Source organism: Ursus arctos, unplaced genomic scaffold (assembly GCF_023065955.2).
Source record: "Ursus arctos isolate Adak ecotype North America unplaced genomic scaffold, UrsArc2.0 scaffold_28, whole genome shotgun sequence".
Lineage (NCBI taxonomy): Eukaryota > Metazoa > Chordata > Mammalia > Carnivora > Ursidae > Ursus > Ursus arctos.
Genome location: NW_026622963.1, coordinates 11,255,478 through 11,277,337, shown reverse-complemented (window position 1 = coordinate 11,277,337; position 21,860 = coordinate 11,255,478). Strand labels below are relative to the sequence as shown.

The window sequence follows — 21,860 nt, the reverse complement described above, 5'->3', positions numbered from 1 at the left end:
TGAATCACGGGGAAGTCAGGGATGGAGTCATCAGAATAGATCTAGTATTTAAAATATTTTTTTTTCTTTAAAGATTTTATTTATTTGACAGAGAGAAAGAAAGAGGAGGAGAGCGCACAAGCTGGGGGAGTGGTGGGCAGGGGGAGAGGGAGAAGCAGCCTCCATGCAGAGCAGGGAGCCTGATGCAGGGCTCGATCCCAGGACTCTGGGATCGTGACCTGAACTGAAGGCAGATGCTTAACTGACTGAGCCACCCAAGAGCCCCTAGTATTTAAAATCTTGATACCAGATGCTGTTTAGCCAGGAGTTAGCCATTAAAGTTTAAAGAACTCTTTCTGGTATATGGTCATGATGGGAAAAAAAAAAAAAAAAAAGAACTTACCTTTTGGAGATACATACTGAAACATTTACAAATGAAATGTCTGGGATTTGCTTCAAAATAACAGGGGGAAGGAAATAAGGGTATAGATGAATCAAGACTGGCCATAAACTGATAATTGTTGAAGTGTGGTTTTGGGGTAAATGGTGGTTCATTTTACTAATTTATCCACTTTTGTATATGTTTAAAATTTTCTTTCACAAAAACTTTCACAAAAATTATGAAAATAAATAAAAGGACCCATTTTAAGATGGTATCCATTGAAAGGTAGTCCTATAGTACTGATGTCATGGTCAACATTATAAACAAGGCACTCAGAAAGAAAAGAAGCCAGAATAACTGGGGTTCAAGAGCAAGAGGGTAAATAAGATTAAACAGATGACAAAGGTCACATATATAGGGCCTTCTGCAGTGTGGGGGATAGGACTAGAATTACGTTTAAGAAAGAGCACTTGGATGGGGGGCGCCTGGGTGGCATAGCGGTTAAGCGCCTGCCTTCGGCTCAGGGCGTGATCCCGGTGTTATGTGATCGAGCCCCACATCAGGCTCTTCTGCTATGAGCCTGCTTCTTCCTCTCCCACTCCCCCTGCTTGTGTTCCCTCTCTCGCTGGCTGTCTCTCTCTCTGTCGAATAAATAAATAAAATCTTTAAAAAAAAAAAGAAAGAGCACTTGGCTGTTTTAAAAATAGACTATAGGGGTAAGACATTCAGCAAGGATTATCTTAAATTCTGGTGCCCTAAATGGAATTTATAAAGAGGTCAATCCTATTGCTAGCTACTGTGCTAGATGCTTTACAGTTATCAATTTAGTCCTTACAGTAGCTCTGTAAGGTAGGTATTATTATCACTATTACTATTGTAATAGGTTGGGAAGCTTTTGTGTCAAAAGTTACACAATTACCAGTGGTATAGATGGAATTCAAATCTTAGGCTGACTCCAGTGCTTTTCTCACTATGTGACATTGTTCCCCATGCTATGGACACCAAAGAGCTGCAGAGATGGTAGGTAGGCTAGTGCTTCTAAAAATAATAGTGGAGGAATTCTCACCTGATCATAGACCAGAATAACCACTAAAGTTACTTCTCTTGATCCAGACTAGTCATATAGAAATGATGCCTATGGATATATTCCTGAGTCAAAATTTGACTAGTATCCCTGTCACCAGTATTTCCACTTTCCAGCCCATTTTCAATAGTACTGCCGACAGAGATTTTATTGGGGAAAAAAAAAAAGTTGGGGCACCTGGCTGTTTCAGTTGCTGGAGCATGCAACTCTTGATCTTGGGGTTGTGAGTTCAAGCCCCACATTAGGTGGAGAGATTACTTAAAAAATAAAATCTTAAAAAGAAAATTAAAATAAATAAAAATTTTTTAAAAGTCACACACTAGGGGTGCCTGGGTGGCTCAGTTGGTTAAGCGTCTGCCTTTGGCTCAGGTCATGATCCCAGGGTCCTGGGATCAAGCCCCACATCGGGCTCCCTGCTCAGCGGGGAGTCTGTTTCTCCCTCTGCCACTCCCCTGCTTGTGCTCTCTCTCTGTCAAATAAATAAATAAAATATTTTTAAAAAAAGTCACACACTTTCCCCCTTAAAAATGGTTTCTGCCCCAAAATCTAAAGATAAGGACCAAATATTTCAACATATCGTGCAAGCCTCTTCACAGTTTGTCTCAGCACTTCTCAAACTTTTTGTTCTCAGGATTCCTTTACACTTAAAAATTATTGAGAAGTGCAAGGGCTTTTGTTTATGTGAATTCTACCTATTGATATTATATTAGAAATTAAAAATGAGAAAATTTAAAAATAGTTACTAGTTCATTTAAAAATAATAAGCCCTTTAAAAATAGTAACCTAAATAACATTATTTTCAAATCTCTTTAATATCTGGCTTAACAGAAGACAGCTGAATTCTTATATGTGCTTCTGCATTCAATTGGCTGTGATATGCTGCTTTGGTTGAAGTACAGTTGACTCTTGAACAATGCAGGGGTTAGGGGCACTGACCCTCATGCAGTTAAAAACCTGCATATAAACTGACACCCCCAAAACTTACTACTCTAGTAGACTATTAAGCAGAAGTCTTGCTTATAGCCAATTAACACACACATATTTTTAAAGATTTATTTATTTATTTGAGAGAGAGAGCGAGAGAGCAAGCGCATGTGAGCACTAGCAGGAGGGGCAGAGGGAGACAGAATCTGAAGCAGACTCCACACTGAGTGTGGAGCCTGATGAGGACCCTGATCTCATGATCCTGAGATTACCACCTGACCTGAAACCAAGAGTTGGCTGCTTAACTGCACCACCCAGGTGCCCCCAATTAACACGTATATGTATTATATATTGTATTCTTATAATAAAGTAAGCTAGAAAAAAGAAAATGTTATTAAGAAAATCATAAGGAAGAGAAAATACATTTATAGTACTTTACAGTATTTATAAAAAATCCATATATAAGTAAGCTCATGCAATTCAAACCTGTGTTGTTTCAAGGGTCAACTATGTATTAAAAAAATTTGATCTCATCCAGAAATATAGGTGGGAAAGGAAAAAGTATATTAGTAGACTTTTAGATAATTGTGGATATTCTTCTTGGTACTATAGCAGAACTTGGTAAGTAGAAGTCTCTTAAAGGTTACTTGCAATGTGGAATCTGAAACTGTATCAATAAACTTTTTGGATTCAGTTGCATTAAAACCTATCCATCCAACTTGTAGTTTCAATGGATCTTTTACTTACGTATAATTTTGTAATATTGTGCATTGGGTCATTTAGAAATTACCAATTCACTGAGTTATGCAGATCTTCTAAATGTTGACACATTTCATTATATATTAAAAAATCTTTTTATGCAAATACCACCACCATCAATCTCAGCAGAAAAATCTCTAAGTATTAGGAAGCTGTCAAGGTCATGGTAACAGATACAAGTTTTCAAAAATTCTTATTTTTATTTGAAAGCCTGAACTTTTTATCATTGACAACAAATACTGTCAGTTGTTTTTCCCTGAAGTAATAGGATTATTATGCTCATTCTTAAGAGAGTATCTTCCAAGCTCTCAAGTCTGAATAGCCACAGTGGGTCTGCCACTTGTTCTTTCAAGGTAGTCCATGAAAAAGGTGGCTAGGGGATGCCTGCGTGGCTCAGTTAAGTGTCTGCCTTCGGCTCAGGTCATGATCCCAGGGTCCTGGGATCGAGTCCCGCACCAGGCCCACGGCTCAGCAGGGAGTTGGCTTCTCCCTCTGCCTGCCGCTCCCCGGTGCCTTCTCTCTCTCTCTCTCTCTGACAAACAAATAAATAAAATCTTTTTTAAAAAAAGAAAAAGGTGGCTAATTCAGCTTTATAACTCAAACTATTTTTCCTTGCAATAACCACCATACTTTGGTATACAACAGAAATAATCTATGTATACCCATTTCATCACACGGAATTTTTAAACAGACAGTCTCAACGGCTGAGATTTAATAAAATTTACTACTTCACCAAGGACATGCTTATGTGAAACTGCTTTTTTAAAAACTATTTGTACAATATTATGCTATGGCTTTGACTTGTGTTAAGGTGTAAGTAGTTTTGCCTACTATTGTTTTTGTACCATCAGTGCAAATGTCAACGCAGTGAAAAGAATAATGTCTCGTTACGAAATGATGACTTTTGCATGATCACTATTTGACCTTGCCTTGACCACATTTGAAGAACTACGGGCCTATTCATTATCCTTTTCCAGCCACCTGTCTGGACTCTGTTTGCTATCATCTTCTCTGTGACTCTGCATATATTGTTCCTTTTGCTTACAATGTCTTTCCCAAGCAGCGGGAAAAATCCTGTCTGTTAAGATCTGGTTTGTATTTCATTTCTGAGAAGTCCCTTTTAAGCTGATCTAATCACTGTCCTTTATGCTCTGTACCACTGCACACATACACTGTTTTAGCGTTTATTACACTGAAGGCAGAGGGGCTACTGACATCTTAAATCACCCAACCTGTGCCACACCCTGTGTGCAGTCTTTTACCCATTTTCCCTTATATCCTCACACTAACTCCATGTGATGGGTGTCATCACCATCACTGTACACTGAAGGGCCAAACGGCTGAAGTGAAGTCAAACTGAGACCTGTTATTTCAGCAGTGTGATGATCTTTCTTTCCCCCATCTGTCCCTATGGCCCATATACAGCACAGTCAAGATATCCATTTTTTGTCCCCTGAAGAATCAAATAAATGAATTTAATAGCAATCTAATCCCATAATAAAAGGCTCTACGAAGTCCCTTATCTTTTAGGGTCTGGCCTTCAGTTGAGTATTTTTTATTTCTTATAGTTTGGATTTGGAATCTTCATTACTTATAGAAAAACCTGAATTTTCATTTCTTCCAGCAGTGTGTTCCCAGCCGTGGGATGGTAATTTAATGATTACACTGCCATCAAACTGGAAACACAAATGTTGACATTTGACAGTAACATTTTTCCCTTTCAAAGTTGCTTCAAGTAAATATCAATGGTGTATCCAAGTAAATTAAATAATTATTGAAAAAGCAAATGGTGTATATTTTTCAATGAGTATCCATGTTCATTTTAAAACTTTCCAAAAAGTTTTAAAAAAACTATTTAAAATCTCTTTTTCTCCTTAGTCTGAGACAATTATGAAATGTGACAATTCTAGTGTGTCTCTACGAAAAGCTTAATACCTCAAAAATGCTTTACTTAGACTACAGCACATTAGCTTTAGATTCCGAATGGTGGTGAGATCGGTGGCCCCCAAAGTGTAGCCCCAGGGCCAGCAGCCTCAGCATCACCTGAGGATTTGTTAGAAGGGCAAACTATTAGGGCCCACACAACCTCAGGCCTACCACATCAGAAACCTTGGGGGTGGGGCTGGCAATCTCTGCTTTAACAGCCCTCAAGTTACTCTGATGCATGGTTAAATCTGAAACCAATGGGGCAAACCAAACGCATTGTTTGGATTCATGGATGTTACTTCTTTTCTCTTTCTTTTTTTTTTTAAGATTTACTTATTTGAGAGAGAGAGAGAGAAAGAGAGCACACGTGGGGGGGTGGATAGGGGCGAGAGGGAGAGGGAGAGGGAAAGCAGACTCCCCACTGAGCATGGAGCCCACCTTGGGATCGATCTCAGGACCTGAGATCATGACCTGAGCCAAAACCAAGAGTTGGGCACTTAACTGACTGAGCTACCCAGGATCCCCTCATTGAGTTACTTATTAAGAACTGATAAATTTTGGACGATATGACTGGCTCACATACAAGCAAATCTGTGAAAATATAAGCTGTATAGTAAAGGTCTGCCATGCCAAGGGCTTGAGCTGCCCTCAAGCCCAAATACAGTGGCATAGAGCCAAAGTAGAGAATCTCATTCCACAGAAGAGAGGCCAAATCATTGCTTGGCTCTTCCTTCCAGGATGCGGATAAACACACCACAGCCATACTTAATGAGGAGTGAAGCCATTTATTGATCTTCAAGAACTATCTGACATAAGTAACTCCAACCATGTGCTGTTTAAATTGCTTTTTTCCTAAATAAAACAGTAACTTGCAACACATGTGTTTTATTACTGCTGGAGTATGATATTCTATCATCCACGTTCAACTGCCAATGACAAGACTACTTTTTCCAGGTGTATATTATCACTATTCTACTTGCTTTGCTATTATATGGATTTAAGGAAAACAGGAACTTGCTAGCATTTTGACAACTATTTGGGGGTTATGTAAAAACCTTATTTTTGTAAAGAATATATATATAAAACTTCTTAACATTTTGCTAGAAAAAGTGAAGGCATTAAGTATTCACTTAATTTTTATTTATACTGTTCTAACAAAATCTGGTGAGAGGGTCTGCCCAATCATAAAAGTTTGCTGTCTTTGCCAAAGAAAAGGCCAGGGCTGGTAGAGAAGGCTTACTGTAAGTAAGAGGGAGGCCAACTTAGAATCAGATGAAAGAAATACTCAGGGCATATTTTTGCTTAAAAATAAAAGTACTGGGGGCCTGACTGGCTCAGTCGGTAGAGCATGCAACACTTGATCTTGGGGTTGTGAGCTCAAGTCCCACATTGTGTGCAGAGGTTACTTAAAAATAAAATCTTAAAAAAAAAAAGTACAGGATATAAGGAAATCATCCCATTCGTTACAAACTTGGGATAATGGTCCTTGTTTATATTGGCAGTTCATTAATTTTGCTTACCAATACAAATGAGAAGCAAAAAACTTAAGCTTCCTAAACATAAATGTTCATGTGAATGATTACAAGTGAAAATATAAAAATCTTGTTTGCTCTTGTGTTTGTGAACAATGCAACATGTAGGAAGAATACAACCTTCAGAGTAGACAGACCAAGTTTGAATTCTGGCTCTGACAATCATGAGCTACATGAATCTGCTTAATTCTTAACTTCTCTGATCTTCAGTTTCCTCATCTGAAGAATACAACCAATTTGTGCTGCTACATGGATGCGAGATAAATCACGGGAATGTGCTTTACACCAGGTAGGTGACCACAAACAGTTATTTAAGAATGAAAGGAAACGGATCGCTAGAGAACTGAGTGGGTGTGAGTGGGTGTGAGTGGGTGTGAGTGGGTGTGCACTTGCCAGCCGCCATCAGGATTCTACTACTGGCTGTGTGTCAATCTCAATAACCAACTTCTCCTCTACCACCCACGTGTTAAATAACTATAAACTGCTGGCTGCTGCCTCCACCGCCCCCCCGCACCCCCCCCCCCCACTTTCCACAATACTTGGAAAGAAGACAAAGACAGCAAAAACCCAAATATTCCCTCAAAACAAAGTAATGCATATAGAGCTAACACCTTGGTGAAAACCAAAACAAATCACTTGAGGAGCTTTATTCCATCCACAGTGGGGGTAAGAAGAGTGCCACCATTTATTCATTTGATCCAGTTTCTTCCTCACACTATCATAGCATTTCAAAGTAACGTATTATTTATTGCTATTAAGGTGTCACGGATGTGCTTTTCTGTGTTCAAGCCCTTTGCATTCACCAGAACATAGCAGACTACTTTAGCTAAAGCTCCAGGGCCATAAACCTTGTTTGGTGCAATAAGATCACTTTAGTAATACTCTAATCTTGGAATGCAGTTATAAAGATAGATGATGGCCATGGAGTGCTACTTATAAACAGCAATGGCTCTTCTGTAATCTTAAAGATGTAAAAAACTTAGCACCTAAAAATGTGTTAAAAAATTCCCATACTCTGCCATTCTACTTTACATACCTGAGAATTTTTTTAGGAACCTGTGATGGAGAAGAATGACTCCTTTTCTTCTTCTCTGAGTCCTGCTGTAAGCCATCCTCTGTGCCTTCCTTCTCTATGACTGCTGCCCGGTCTGCTCTGGCCTTCTGATCCCCCCCGAGCTGGCTTTGGGCAGGATCACACCTGTACATAAAGACAATGGCTGGCTTCTCGCTGGACTCTCCTTTCGCCTCTGTGAACCAGTGATGGCGCTGAACTGGAGGCGGCGGCAGCATGTGGATGACCGTGCCATCCAGGCCCACCAGTTTCCCTTTCTCTCGGTCTTTCTCTTTATCATCCTCCTCATCTGTTTTCCGGCGGCGGAAGAAGCTTTTAAATGATATCCAGCGTTTAGGTTTTGCATCAGCTGCCCGCCTGCTGCCTTCAGAGTGCAAAACCGATTCAGCTTCCGTTGACCTGGTAGGACTGGTTGGCTTGGTCCAGCTGGTGAAATGCCTCTGCAAAAGGTTGCTTGCATGATAAGGGGAGGAAGTGGAACGAGGTGGGGGGAAGGGAGGTGGTGGCTCACTCTGGGGGTTAGCCACTAATTTGGAGAGAGGGGTAGTGACCGGCTTCGCGAGGAGATCTTTCCGTACTTTGGTAGTAGGGCTTTCCGTGGCCTGAGGGGCTTCAGCTTCACCACTGGGCTGAGATGTAAAGAGAGATTTGGGTCGGACTGGTGTACTCTTAGGTGTACCCTTTGCAGCATCGGCATCTGGAGGAACCGCATACAGCTCTTCCACGCTGCACGCTTTCGGGCCGGACTGGGGCATTTCTGGAGGAGACTGTGGTGGCTGGATAGAAGCCACAATCTGGGAAAGCACTGTGCTTGCTTTCTCCCTGCTGCTGCCACTGCCGCTCACCATCTGAGACTCCTGAGAGCCTTCTGCTTTGGCCACAGGTTCTTGAGTGGTTCTCTGGATCTTTGTTGGGGAGCTGTGGCTAGAACTATAGCTTTTCTGTGGTGAAGACTGACCTCTGTTAAGGCAGCTATTAAACTCCTGAACCTTCTGAGCCACTGAGCCCCTTTTACGCTCTGCGCTGTTTGAAAACCCTTTGGCTTGGGGACATTCAGTCGGTTTGCTAGTGGTGTTATCAGACACTTTGCTTTCAGTTTCTATTTCTTCATAGGTATGGCTTATTATACTTGTGGTTTTTTCCTTCGCTGAGAGTTCTCCACTTGTTCCGAGAAAACTTTTATAAATGGCTAGATTGTCATATGCATTTGGATTGATGACAATGGGGACTTTGATGGCGTTTTTGGAACTCCGAGCATAAGTTGGCTCGTCATGAATGATAATTGGAAAAGGTGGCATACCAGCATTGTTATAACTATTAAATTTTATTTCGGATAAATTGGGTGACTTAACAGGGATAGTTTTAGAGGAAATGTTTGTAGTTGTTGGGGACGTGGGTGCTGATTTGTGACAGTTTTTCCTCGGAGGAACATTTGGCCCAGTCCCACCGCTAATCAATTCCACCTTGGGTATCTTTTGTCGCGGGCTGGTACTGGAAGTCCATACTTCCTGGTATCGTATTGCACTGGAGTTTTGGAAATGGGCACTTGTTTGTCCTGACGTCAGTGTGGGCGATGTCACCGGAGAGTTTGGAGTAGAAGATGAGATTTTTGTCTTGGGGCTGTTAACAGGGCCCTCGAGGTGCTCACTGGCCATGGCTGCCGACACGTCCACGATAGTATATGGCTTGCACAAGGGCTGTTCCAGATTGACAACTCGGTAAGGCTTTGCTTGCTCTTCTACAGGGACGAGGTTTATGGTTACTGCTTGCCCAGCAATATCTGTAGAGGCTTTACTTTCTTGCTTCTCAGTTTGTACGGCAATCTTGCCATCCTTCTCTTCTAATCGGAGAGCAAGGACTGCTTTGTGTGTTTCTGGAACTTTTATTGAGCCTTTAGGTGCTTGTGAGGAATCCTTCTCCTGATTGTTACCAGAGAGACATTCACAATTGGGCTCCTTTTCCTTCATGTCCTTAGAATCTCCCGGGTTACCAGGAGATATTCCCCCATTACAGATCTTCTGGGATAAACTACTGGCTGTCTCAGAATGTGATTCTTCTGTTAAAGAAGAACCTGGTGACATAGAGTCAGATGACGCCATGCTCTGAATGCTTCCTGGCCCATAGGAGGCCACAGAATTCTCTTCATAGCCATTCAGGATTTCATCATAGCTGTCATCATAGTCTACAGCACAGATTCTCTGCAGAGACTTATTTCGCAGGGGGACCGTGTTCCATTTTTTGTCCACAAAGAATCGAACAGGAGACAAAGTATTTGCCCTAAAGTTAGCAAAGCGGGGTTGCCCTCTCATGCGAATCTCCATGGCCAACAGCTCTTCATCACTCTCATCCCAGCTCTCATGCTCCTCCTCCATGTTGCTGAAAAGTACATCTTCTTCACTCTCCTCGCCACTAGAAAACTCTGGGTAACAGAACCGGCCCCCTTCATTACTGATCACTTCTGTGCTCCCACTCAGAATCACGTGCTTGCCTTGAGTGTCCTTTATCCCGCCCATCATGCAACTTGGTGGAAGCTTTCTTTCCAATGATCTTTTATAGCAATCATTTATTCTTCCTAAGAATGTTTCTCTGGAGTTTGTTTCATTTCCTCTTATCTGAGGGGTGGTATCCAAGCCTGCTATCTCCTTTAACACATCAGTTAGTCCATTATTGTTATTTGATGTCTTCTTTGCACTATCATTACTACCATAAGGCTTAGGAACATGGCTAAATCCTTCAATGTCATCTTCATTATTATTATTAAGTGGTTTCTGATTCAAGGCCGTCCTGTTTCGGTTCCATCCTATGATGACAGGTTTGTTCTCACAGTGTTCTTGGATACTAAGTTCACCACATATACTTTGCCCATCTGCCACCATCATAGTGGGCTTCACAGCTATAGTGGGTTTTTTAGCCACAGGAGGACGGAAATTTCCAGTGTTCCTCATGCGGTGGTTGTTACTGTGATTGGCGTTAGTTTTCACATTGCCATGGGTGATGGGTGCCTTCTCAGGGTCTGGGGGAAGCTGGTGCAAGCTTTTAGGTTTAAAGCAGTTCTTGCATTCACCAGGTTTCCAAACGTGTTCAGTAAAAGTGTTACAAGCAGACATTTTTAAAAAAGGACCTTCGCAGACAATGCTTTCCTTTCAGTGCATGGCAAAACTTTCATCCATCAGTTTTCACCTCCCCTAGGTATCATAGCAGCTCTTGTAAGTATGATCAATCTGTGGGGGCGGGGGGGGGGGAGGGAGAAAAAAGAAAATCTAAATGGAAAAGGCAGTATGAGGCATATCATGACAAATGACTTAAAACAACTGGCTCCACTCTTCAACTTTTCCTTAAATTAAACGATTGAGAGATAAACTAATTTGGGCACTTTCTGAACTCCCTTTAGCCAATCAGCATTTTGGAAAGTTCATTTTGCAGCCATAATTTTGTACCCGCTCATTGAACTATATATAATCTTTCCCTTGGTGTCTATGTGGCAATGATACTGTGACCTTGCCCTCTGGGAGTGCTTTTGAAACTGCTCTTTTTCATATCTACCAACCTGTCTGACACTTCTTAGTCCCCTGAAGGTTCTTCTTCTTTTACCTACCCTTTTAATTTTGGGTATCTCATAGACTCCTAAATCTCAATGCATTCAAAATGAATCCTCTGGCTACCCCTTTTCTCAACTTCAGGAAACTTCTCTACTCTAAACAGCCCTCCCTTCTACTCCCCAGGCCACCTCCTTCCTCTGCCTTTATGCTATTTCAGTTAATGTTACTATCATCTACTTAGATAGCTAAGCTCAATTCCTGATGCCTCTTCCCTCACTTCTAACTCTGTATCTAATTTAAATTAGTCTTAAATTAGTCTTGCCAATTTGATCTATTACATTTCACTGGAACTCTTTCTTGCCATTACTAGACTCTGCTAGTAGTTCAGAGACTCACCATCTTTTGCCTAGATTCCTGTTAACAATCTTCATGCCAGCAGTCTCACCTCATTCCAATCCAATCTCTCTACATTTGCTACTCAAAGTGTGGTCCTCAGACAAGAAATATCAGCCTCGTTTGGGAACTTGTTAGAAATGCAGTATCTCAGGTACAACCCCAGATCTCATAAAGATGAGATTAAATAATGAGATTCTCAGGTGATTCGATTATTCTATGTACTACTACCAAATTTATTCCTTTCTAAAATGCTAATATGATCAACTTATTACCTAGCTTAACTATTCTGTGGCTCAATCTTACCTAATGCACTGACTCCCAAATGTGAGTGCACAGACTAGGGGTTGTGAGCTAAATAAGAACCACTCCGGGAAGCACCCTAGACCCATCTAGTCAAACTCTGAGGGAAGAGTCCAGGAATCTGATTTTTTAACATGTTCTCCAGGTTTCTTTTGTTTTTGGTAACAAGTTCTATGCGCATTAAGGTGTTGGAACCTCTGAGTTACAGGATGGGATACAAGCCCCTTAGGCTTTCATGATATGGTCCTTGCCTCCCTTCTAGCCTTACGTCTTAACAATCAACTAGTCTTACACTGTAAATCCCACCAGGCTACTCATTGCCCCTTGGTACTATCAAAGCCACTTAGACATACCTCCATGAGCAAGCACTTTCATTTTTAATTGTCTGTCTCCCCACTAGTTTTTGAGCTTCTTCAAGGTCTGGGCTATATCTTATTCATCTCAATATGTCTAGCATAAGGAGCCGAATAAATACTGGTTGATTAAATGTGCCGGTTTGTTTAAAAAAACTAATCTTATGACTCTCTCTTTTGTCCTAGGCACATCGCTGCAGACTTTCCCACAGAACATAACTACAGTGTCACATTTCTTATTTGGGTATTATAATAAAGTTGGCAGTGGGCATGTACATGTAAGAACTATTTTAATGGCTGAAGAGTTTAGCTTTATTCATGTACAAGGACAGCGACAGGGTCCTTGGTTTGGTCAAAAATGCAGTCTTTTGGCTGAGTTTCAGCATGTGTATAAAGAAGGAAAACATATTTTCTTTAGCTTGCGGGTGTGCTCTGAATAATATTCATAAAGTACTCTGCCTCAGTGGAAGAAGTACAGACTTAAAGATCAAAGTATTCCACACAAGAGAGCATAAGAACCTGGCCAAAACCTCAGTTCATTCTTTGCTGGAGATCATCAAATGGTTCTTTTCAATACGGTTATATTTTTCAAGTATTTGTTTGAAAACATTTATTTAGTCTTTCCAATATTCTAAAAGCTATTCCTTCGTTGATAAAACCATTCCTGCTAGCCTGAGATTGGAAAGTTGTGAGCAAGGGGAAGAAAGGCATAAAATTAGGCTGAAAGGGAGAGCAGGGGCCAGAACATGCAGGGCCACTTAGGCTTTTAAAGATTACAGAGTTTATCCTAAGAGGAGTGGGAAACCACTGAAGGGTTTTAAACAGGGGAAACAACATGATCCAATTTGCATTTTAAAAAGTCAACTTTGACCAAAAAGCATGAAATACTTAGGTATAAATTTAATAAAATATGTGCAAAATCTATAATCTCTATGCAGAAAACTATAAAACACTGATAAAAAATTATCAAGACTTAAATGAATGGAGAGAGATACCAAGTTCTGTCAGTATTCTTAAGGTGTTGATTTCCCCCAAATGGCTCTGTAGATTCAACATAATTCTAACAAAATCTAAGCAGGATTTTTTTGTAGAAATCAACAAGCTAATTCTAAAATGTATTCAGAAAGGCAAAGGAACTAGAATAGCCAAAGTAATTTCAAAAAAGAGCAAAGTTGGAAGAGTCACGTTAACTGACTTCAAGACTTAGCATAAAGCTACAATAATCCTGACAATGGGGTATTCGCAAAGGATAGAAACATAAATGGGGGAAGTGGAGCAAGCAAATACCAGCCCATAGGCTGAATCTAGCCTGTCCCCTGGTTTTATATGTCCTTAAGCTAAGGAGGCTTTAAAATTTTTTAAATGATTGAAAAATTCAAAAGAATGGTATTTTGTGACAAGTGAAAATTATATGGAGTTCCAAATAGAGTGCCCATAAATAAAGTTCTGCTGGAACATAGGCAGGCTCATTGGTTTCCATATCGTCTGTGGTGGCTTTGTGCTATGATGCAGAGCTGAATAGTTCTGACAGACTGCATGTGGCACTCTCATCACTTTGCAGTGCTTTCCAGGCACTCTACAGATGAGTATTTCTACTGCTACATGTATCACCCATGAAAAGACATTTTTCAAAAACAAAAATATGTCAAATTTCACATTAATAAATGAACTTTGTAATAAAGTTGGAAAGAAAACACTAACTTAGCACCCTAGTTAAACAAAAATGTTATCCCCCTCCCAAAAAAGAGTCCCATTCTTTCGATTAGTAGAGCTGCATTTCAGAAAACTGTACTCAATTATTACATTTTGAATTTTGTTTAAAAAATTCATGGAAATTTGTTTTCTCTTATTATACAAGTACTTACACAATACCTTCAATTTTGCCTTTTGGCCTGCATAACCCAAAATATTTACTACCTAGTTCGTTATAGAAAAAGTCTGCTGACCCCTGACATAGATCAAAACAGACACAGAACAGAAGAGAGTCCAGAAATAGGGTGATTCAAATATAGGCAACTGATATCCGCCTACAGCAGTGAATATTCTTTTCAGCAAATGTGCTAGAACAATTGGATATCCATAGGCAACAAAGTAAACCTCAATTCATACCTCACACCTTATACACGAAAATTAACTCAAAATGGATCACAGATCTAAGTATAAAGTATAAAGCTATAGTACTTTTAGGAGGAAAAAACAGGAGAAAATCTTTGCGACCCTGAGTTAGTCCGAGTTCTAAAATACAACACAAAAAGCATGATCCATAAAAAAAAAAAAAATAGACAACTTGGATTTTATCAAAATTAAAAATGTTTGCTCTGACAAAGATACTGATAAGACAATGAGAAGACAACCTACAGATGAGAATTTTTTTGCAAAGTACATATCTGACAAAGGACTTTGTATCCAGAATGTAGGAAGAACGTTCAAAATTCAATAAAAAGAAAACAAATCTGATAAAAAAAATAGGCAAAAGGTTTGAGTGGACACTTCACCAAAGGTATATGGATTGCATATAAACATGTGAAAGATGCTGAATATCTATCCTTAGTCATACAGAAATGTACATTAGAACTGCAATGATCTACCTCTATGCACCCACTAGAATGGTTAAAATTAAAACAAACAGGAAAACTGATGCGAGGGAAGATGTGGTACAACTGAAATTCCTATGGTGCTGGTGGGAATGCAGATGGCACAGCCACTTTGGAAAACAGTCTGGCAGTTTCTTATAAAGTTAAATGTAAGCTTTCCATGGGACCCAGTAGGCTCACCCCTAGACAAATGACACCCAAGACAAATGAAAAGTTATGTTTACACTAAAGCATGTACACAAAGGTTTATAGGCAAAAACTGGAACAATCCAAATGTTGTGTAGTGGTGCATTTGACAATGCATTACATGCATTTGTCAAAATTCATAGAATTCTACACTAAAAAAAGATTATGTATATAAATCAAACCTCAATAGATCTGACTCAAAAATAAAAGACAGCTCTGGCTGCTGTATGGAGAATAAACTGAGGAGAACAGGACAGGAAGCCAGGAGACCGTCCGAAGGGCTGCTTTGGGCAAAATAAGATATGATGAGGATCTGAATTAGGATGTGGCATCAGGGAAGGCAGAGAAATGTAGATGCACAAATGACTAGATTCTGGAGAGAGTAACAGATGTTCGGATTTTGGGGTTATGTATTTAAATGATTTGTGGGGCCATTTACTGAGATAGACAATGTTGGAGGAGGTGGAACTTTTAGGGAATAAGGTTATTAGTCCATACTTCGTGACCATATAATTGAGGAAGCAGTTGAATTTAGAAGTCTGGAATACAGAAAGAAATTCTGTTGTTCTTGTCTGTTTGGGAATTACTATAGGAATATCTAGGCTAAAAAGAAACTAGAGTGAGCTAGGAGGTGGCCTTGGTGGGTAAACCAGGGAAAAGAGAAGAACCCCTAAAGAAAACTAAAAAATAACAGTCATAACAGTGATGATACAGAAGCCAGATGAGGAAATTTCATTAAGGGGAGAGAAGACAACTATTTCAAATGCTGCTGACAGGTAATGAGGAATGAGGACCTAAATGTGCCCAGTGGTCATGGCAACATGAGCTCATTGGTGACTTTAGCTTTAACTATTGTGGTGCAGCAGTGGGGATGGAAAGGAGACTGTGGTCAGTTGCAGAGTAAGTAATTGTAGATAACTTTTTGAAGACGTTTAGGTGGGAAGTGGAAGAAAGAAAGAGTCAGGTGGAAGCAGGGGCGGGGGTGGTGTTGTCTAGAAAGGATTTCCTTAGTTTAAGATGACAAAAACGAGATCATGGTGAATGTTAACATTGGAGAAAGACACAGGAGAGTGTGAGACTGAAGAGACAGGAGAAAGGTAGATAATCCCAAACCCAAAAATGTTAAAACTGGGCAGGCTCCATTTCAATCTTTGTTTTATGGCTGAGGAAAGCCGGAGGCCCCCCAAAAGGCTACATGGTAAATGACAAAAGATCTGAGAAAGAACTGAGACTCAAGCCTATAGCAACCTACAATATGTTTTGTTTTAAATTATTTATTTTTTTTGTTACATGAGATTTTTTCTTTTGTTATATATGCTCACTGTGAAAAATCAGAAAAGCGTAAAAGAAAATAGAAATCACGTGTAATCCTATTACTTGGAAGAAACTTCTATCAATAGTTTGGGGCAGTTCATGTCAGTCACAAAGAATTTTTTTTAAAAAAGACATTCCCTGTCTACTTAGCACTACGTGGCATTCAATACAAAAGAATAAGGCATCTGGACTACTATCTTGTTTAATGAAGTTAAATCCACCACTGATCAGAGAGGGATTCAATTTTCTCTTTCAAAGTAGTACAGTGTATTTTCTTTTTCCAAGCCTGGTAGATAAATAGTCAAAATAATCCCCCACGTTGAGTGCTAGTAAGTTAGTTCAGTCAAGAGATGGCTGTGGAGCTGATTAGCACCTATCACATTATCAACGGGACAAATGAGATTCACCAGGAACACAATTAGCTTATGTCAGTGCTGTGTGCAAGACAAAGCCATCAATAAAATGGAGACTTTGGATTTGACAGTCTTCTACAAATTCCATGTACATCTGTATTCACGCTGCTGTAAAAACCAAGAGATGAATCAAGCAAGCACCTTCAGCAAGCACCAGATGGAGCTGCTGTCTAAGCCACAAAGCCTTAACTATGAGGGCTTCATTTTTCAACACTAATTATGTTTGGAGACAAAGATGTGCACTTAAAGACACTGTCAAAACTAGTTTAACTTGTAACAGGCTCTTAGAAAGAGAAGCTGTACCAGATAAGATGTAGCCCCATCCAAGGAGCAATTCTTGGGCTTTACTGCCTTTGTGAAATAACTTTAATGGCACTCAGTAACTAGCCTCTTCGCCTATTCACCATTGCCACCCCCAAATTGGGAAACTCTAGTCACCAAAGTTATGCTTGAGAAATAAAATATGTCTCTCCTGAAGCACTTAAGGAAATATTGCAGTCCGGCTGGTGTCTTCTATTTATTTGCCAAGGTGGGTCTAATATGCAATACCCAGATGGAGTGTTTGATAAGAAAAACCCCTTTGCTTCCACATTCCTTACAATCTCAAAACAAACCCTACGGATGGAACGGTCGATGAGAGAGCTGAATGGCTGAAGCTGCCCCTAGAAGCTAATCGAGATGCCATGATCTAAAATCCGATTTTGTGTTTGACAGTTTTCAAGACCAAAGCCCTTCAGGCTACAGATGAAGCTACGGAAGAGTAGCCTATTTCACTTCAAGCCATGACAGCTTTTTAAGAACCTATTGCTGTTTTTCACTCTCTGTACTCTTACACAGACAATGACAATGACAATAATTCGTTTGCTTCAAGTCCAACAGTTTCAAGCAGATTTGATACAAAACAACTAAATGCACACTGGATTTCAATCTTGGAATAAATAGGTCCACAGAAAGAGCTGGAGCTCCTCAAGCTGGATGTAATTTCCAAGTCGGTGAAGGGGGGAGACTGTGTAGGTGGTATATTAAACACCATATATAGAGCATTTCCTAAAGGCACCCAAGGAGAATCTGTTAATAATAAAGGAGGATGGGGAATGCACTGCTAAGCTCCTTCCCCAATCCTATGACTCCCGGAGGCCATTATCTTTCTTCATAAAATCTGTCACATTGCCATAGAGACAGAGTCAAGAATCCTCACTGCTGTACATGGGTTTTTCAGGACACTTTCAGTGAGGAATTATCACCTATATGTCATCCCCTACATGAGTCTATCCCCAGGATACGAGGGTAAAATTTACAAGTCCAGGTTCTCATTAGGCTTTTGTAATGGAACATGTGGGTTACTTATATAAAAAAGGAAAGGAAAATGTTACAAGTATCCCCACGTCACTGTTCCCAACCTTTCCTTCTTTCGCAGTGAAAAATGCTGACCCGATACCTTAACCGGCTGCCAAACCCTTCAGTATATGACTAAAAGGGGGGAGAGAGGAAGTGAAAGCAAAGCTGCAGGAAAAGGCTTCGTAGGAGATAAAACACAGCTTTAACTGGGAACACGAATGGAAATTCCATGAGTAAAAGGAACCTTCCTAATTTGAGATCTGACCCCCTCCCCACCCTTTTGTGGAAAAAAAAAATCACAGTTCTTTGCTATCACAACAGCAAGCAAGATCTTAAGACATAAGGTTCTCCTGTTTAAAGAAGAAAGCAAAGTAAAACCTCCTTAATTTGGAAAACTTAACTAAAGCTCTGTAGAAAGGAGGAAGCCCATCCACTTCCAATTGTTCTAACCGCAAGCTTTTTCTAACCATTTACTGTTCCTGTCACATGGTAGCCATCTCCGGATAAGAGCCTTGCGTCAGCAAATGCACCACTGTGAAGTACCACTGCTTAGTTCCCAAATCATATTTTAAGTTCAAACTCTTTGATGAACAAGTTAAATAATAATAATAATTACTATTACAAACTTGGTAATAACTAGTTATAAGATTATAACTTCCAAAATGGACACTGAACCCACCTCAGACCCCCTACTTAAGAAGGTATACATCAGAGAGGAGGTTAAAAGGTTATCTAATAATAGCCAAGGACTCCACAGCGTTTTATTCTGTTCATGAGCTGCTCCCTCTGCTTGCAATGTATTTCCTCTAATGCTGTTTCACTTGGCAAAACTATTTGCCCTTTAAGACCCAGTTCAAATTTTGCCTGTGTAATGAAGCTTTACCTGACTTCCTAAATACCATGTTGTGTGGTAGTTATCCAAGTCCCTAGAAGGCAAGGCTGTGTCTTTTTCACTTCTGTATCTCTTGGATTGCTTGGCATATACTAGATACTAATTAAATGCTTGCTGAATGATAATAATTTTAGCTAGTCACCACTTAAAGCATTTTATGTATGAAAACTCTTAACTCTCCTAAAAACCTTACAATATACATACTATCGTTAGATTCACTGTGCTAATGAAGAAATGGAGACTTGCCCAAGGTCACATAATTAATAAGTGACGTCAGGTAGGATGGATGAATGGATGAATGAGTGCATGTATGCATAAATGGTAGAACTCAGCTCTCCATGGCATCTGGAGGCCGCTTTAGACATAAACTTGGTGGTACCTGGAAGGCAGTCCACTCAGCAGCAGCAGCAATGCCCACCACAGTGGAATTCTATGTTAAACAAAGAAGCACACCCACACCTTCCCAGCTCAGCTCTGAGAGGGGCAGAGTCCATGTGCTCACAGCAAAGCAAGCTAGGAGTAAACCAACAGGCATACACAATTAGTTAGGGCTGCCCCAAAGTTGTGCTTTTTGTGCTTCAGAGTGAATATTTTGAGGCAAATTAAGCATGCTCTTTCAGGAGCCACCCTATTAGGAGGGCTTTTGAAGTAGCTTATTGAGAGTGAACGGTGCTACTAGATGCTACTAGAAGTTGCCTTGCTGCGTTCTTCCTCTCCACTGCCTGCAATCACAGAGCCAACTGTCAAGTGAAGAAAGCTGTACTGTAGGCTAAATGAGATGTGAAAAGATAGGTAATCTCTGGTATCAAACAAGGGAATGAAGGGCCGCCTGGCTGGCTTAGTCAGTAGAGCATGCGACTCTTGATCTCAGGGTTGTAAGCTCAAGCCCCACGTTGGGAGTAGAGATTACTTAAAAAAAATAAAATATTTATTTATTTATTTTTAGATTTTTTAAATTTATTCATCCGACAGAGAAAGAGACAGCCAGCGAGAGAGGGAACACAAGCAGGGGGAATGGGAGAGGAAGAAGCAGACTCCCAGCGGAGTAGCCTGACGTGGGGCTCGATTCCAGAATGCTGGGATCACGCCCTGAGCCGAAGGCAGACGCTTAACGACTGCGCCACCCAGGCGCCCCCCAAAAATAAAATATTTAAAATAAAACAAGGGCATAAGGAAGAGGGGAAAGGAGAACAGTGCAAGATTCAAAGGTAAGAAAAAGAAAAGAAAGGGGGAAAAGGAAACTGGGAAGGAAGTTTGTTTCAACAAACAAAACAGTCAATTATTCTGAGAGAAATCCCGCTAGAATGCTTACAGCAACACCATCAGAGGAAGAATAATGCCATTTGTTACCACGCTTCACCATTTCTGGAAGCTTTATTGTCTCCCCAGTCTTATACATTTGCTATGAGGTATTTTTCCAATCAAACTAAATTTTACCTTCCCCCGCTATGGAAAAGAGTGAACAATGCATTCTGTAAAACATTTACAATTCAGACTTTTAAAGAGAAAAAGCACTTTCAAATTAGTGAAAGTCTGAGTTATACAGTACTTTAAAGAAATAGAAATTTATTGCTTTCAAAGAGATACCATAATAAACTAGTGTAACCATCTTTCCTGGTAGAAGTATTTGGAGGACCTGTTCTAATAAACAAATAAGAATTATTTTTTTGATGGTTATAAATAAATAACCGCAAAATAAATAAATAAATAATTGCTTAAAAATACATTAAGAGTATCTTTCAAACTGGAATCCAGGATCTCTTTTCAAGGATCTATGAGTTTTCCAAAAGACATTGATATTGAACTGAAAACAAAGTTTACATCTAAAATTAATATAAACATATGCTGGATCATTGCAATGGCCACTTACTAACTAAGCACAGCAACAGGATTTGCAACATGATTGCAAATGTACATATACATTTCTTTTTCTAATCTGAACTGGCACCAAACACACTATTTTAACTGTAAAGAATAATGAGAAAAAAAGGAGGCTCCCTTGATAGGTAAATGATATACTCCGACTAAGTAAAGACCAGAATGAAATGACGGTGCAATCACTGTACACTGTACCAACCCTGGATTTTCAACATCTTAGAAGGAAATGCGGCAGAAAAAGAGCACCAATGGTAACGAAAGCTGCCAAGACACCTCTGGGGTGGCAGACAGCTCCATACTCATGTTGTGAGCAGCAATTCAGTTTTGGCAAAATATTACCATTGCATTAAAATAATGTTGTTAATTTGCATTTCATTACTTTTATAGGCTTTTTTGTACTTAACTTTTAAGTTTGTTTCAGTTTAGAGCTAAATGAGAAATACATGTGTAAAGAATTTATATCTAATTTTATTTGTTCATATTTAAGTAAAATCGTAATAATGTACATCAATAGTGAAAGACTCCAGTTTCTTTACCAATTAAAAGCTTATAAATTACTAAAATTTGAAAGTAGTGCTTAAAAATAATATTCTCTTATGTTGATAAGCATTCCTCTTGTGATCTTATATACATTACTAATTTGCTAAGCATCTGTTAAACGAGTATAATAACCATCAACTTCACGGGGCTGTTGTTAAAATGAATTAAGATAAAATGTATAGGGATTGCATTGAACCTATAGATAGCTTTGAGTAACATGGACATTTTAACAATATTAACTCTTCCAGTCCAGGAAGACGGGCCATCTTTCCATTTGTTTGTGTCTCCTTTAACTTCTTTCATCAAAGTCTTACAGTTTTCATTATACATATCTTTCATGTCCTTGGTTAAATTTATTCTTAAGTACTTTATTCATTTTTATGGGATTTTTTCATTTCTTTTTCAGATACTTTGTTGTTAGTGTACAGAAACACAACTGGTTTCTGTATATTGATTTTA

The 21,860-nt window shown here is 39.6% G+C and overlaps 1 protein-coding gene across 17 annotated transcripts in view; it reads right to left on the bottom strand.

Moving 5' to 3' along the window:
* Positions 1 to 21,860, bottom strand: part of PEAK1 (pseudopodium enriched atypical kinase 1) — a 294,322-nt gene that overhangs the window by 62,895 nt on the left and 209,567 nt on the right. For all 17 annotated transcript variants that reach the window (XR_003311383.4, XM_044391996.3, XM_048221524.2 and 14 more), the window contains one exon: positions 7,623 to 10,879. Coding sequence is in view for 16 of the 17 variants with exons in the window: in XM_044391996.3 (XP_044247931.1) it covers positions 7,623 to 10,765 (3,143 nt within the window). In the remaining variant the exon portion in view is untranslated. The remainder of the gene's footprint in view (positions 1 to 7,622; positions 10,880 to 21,860) is intronic.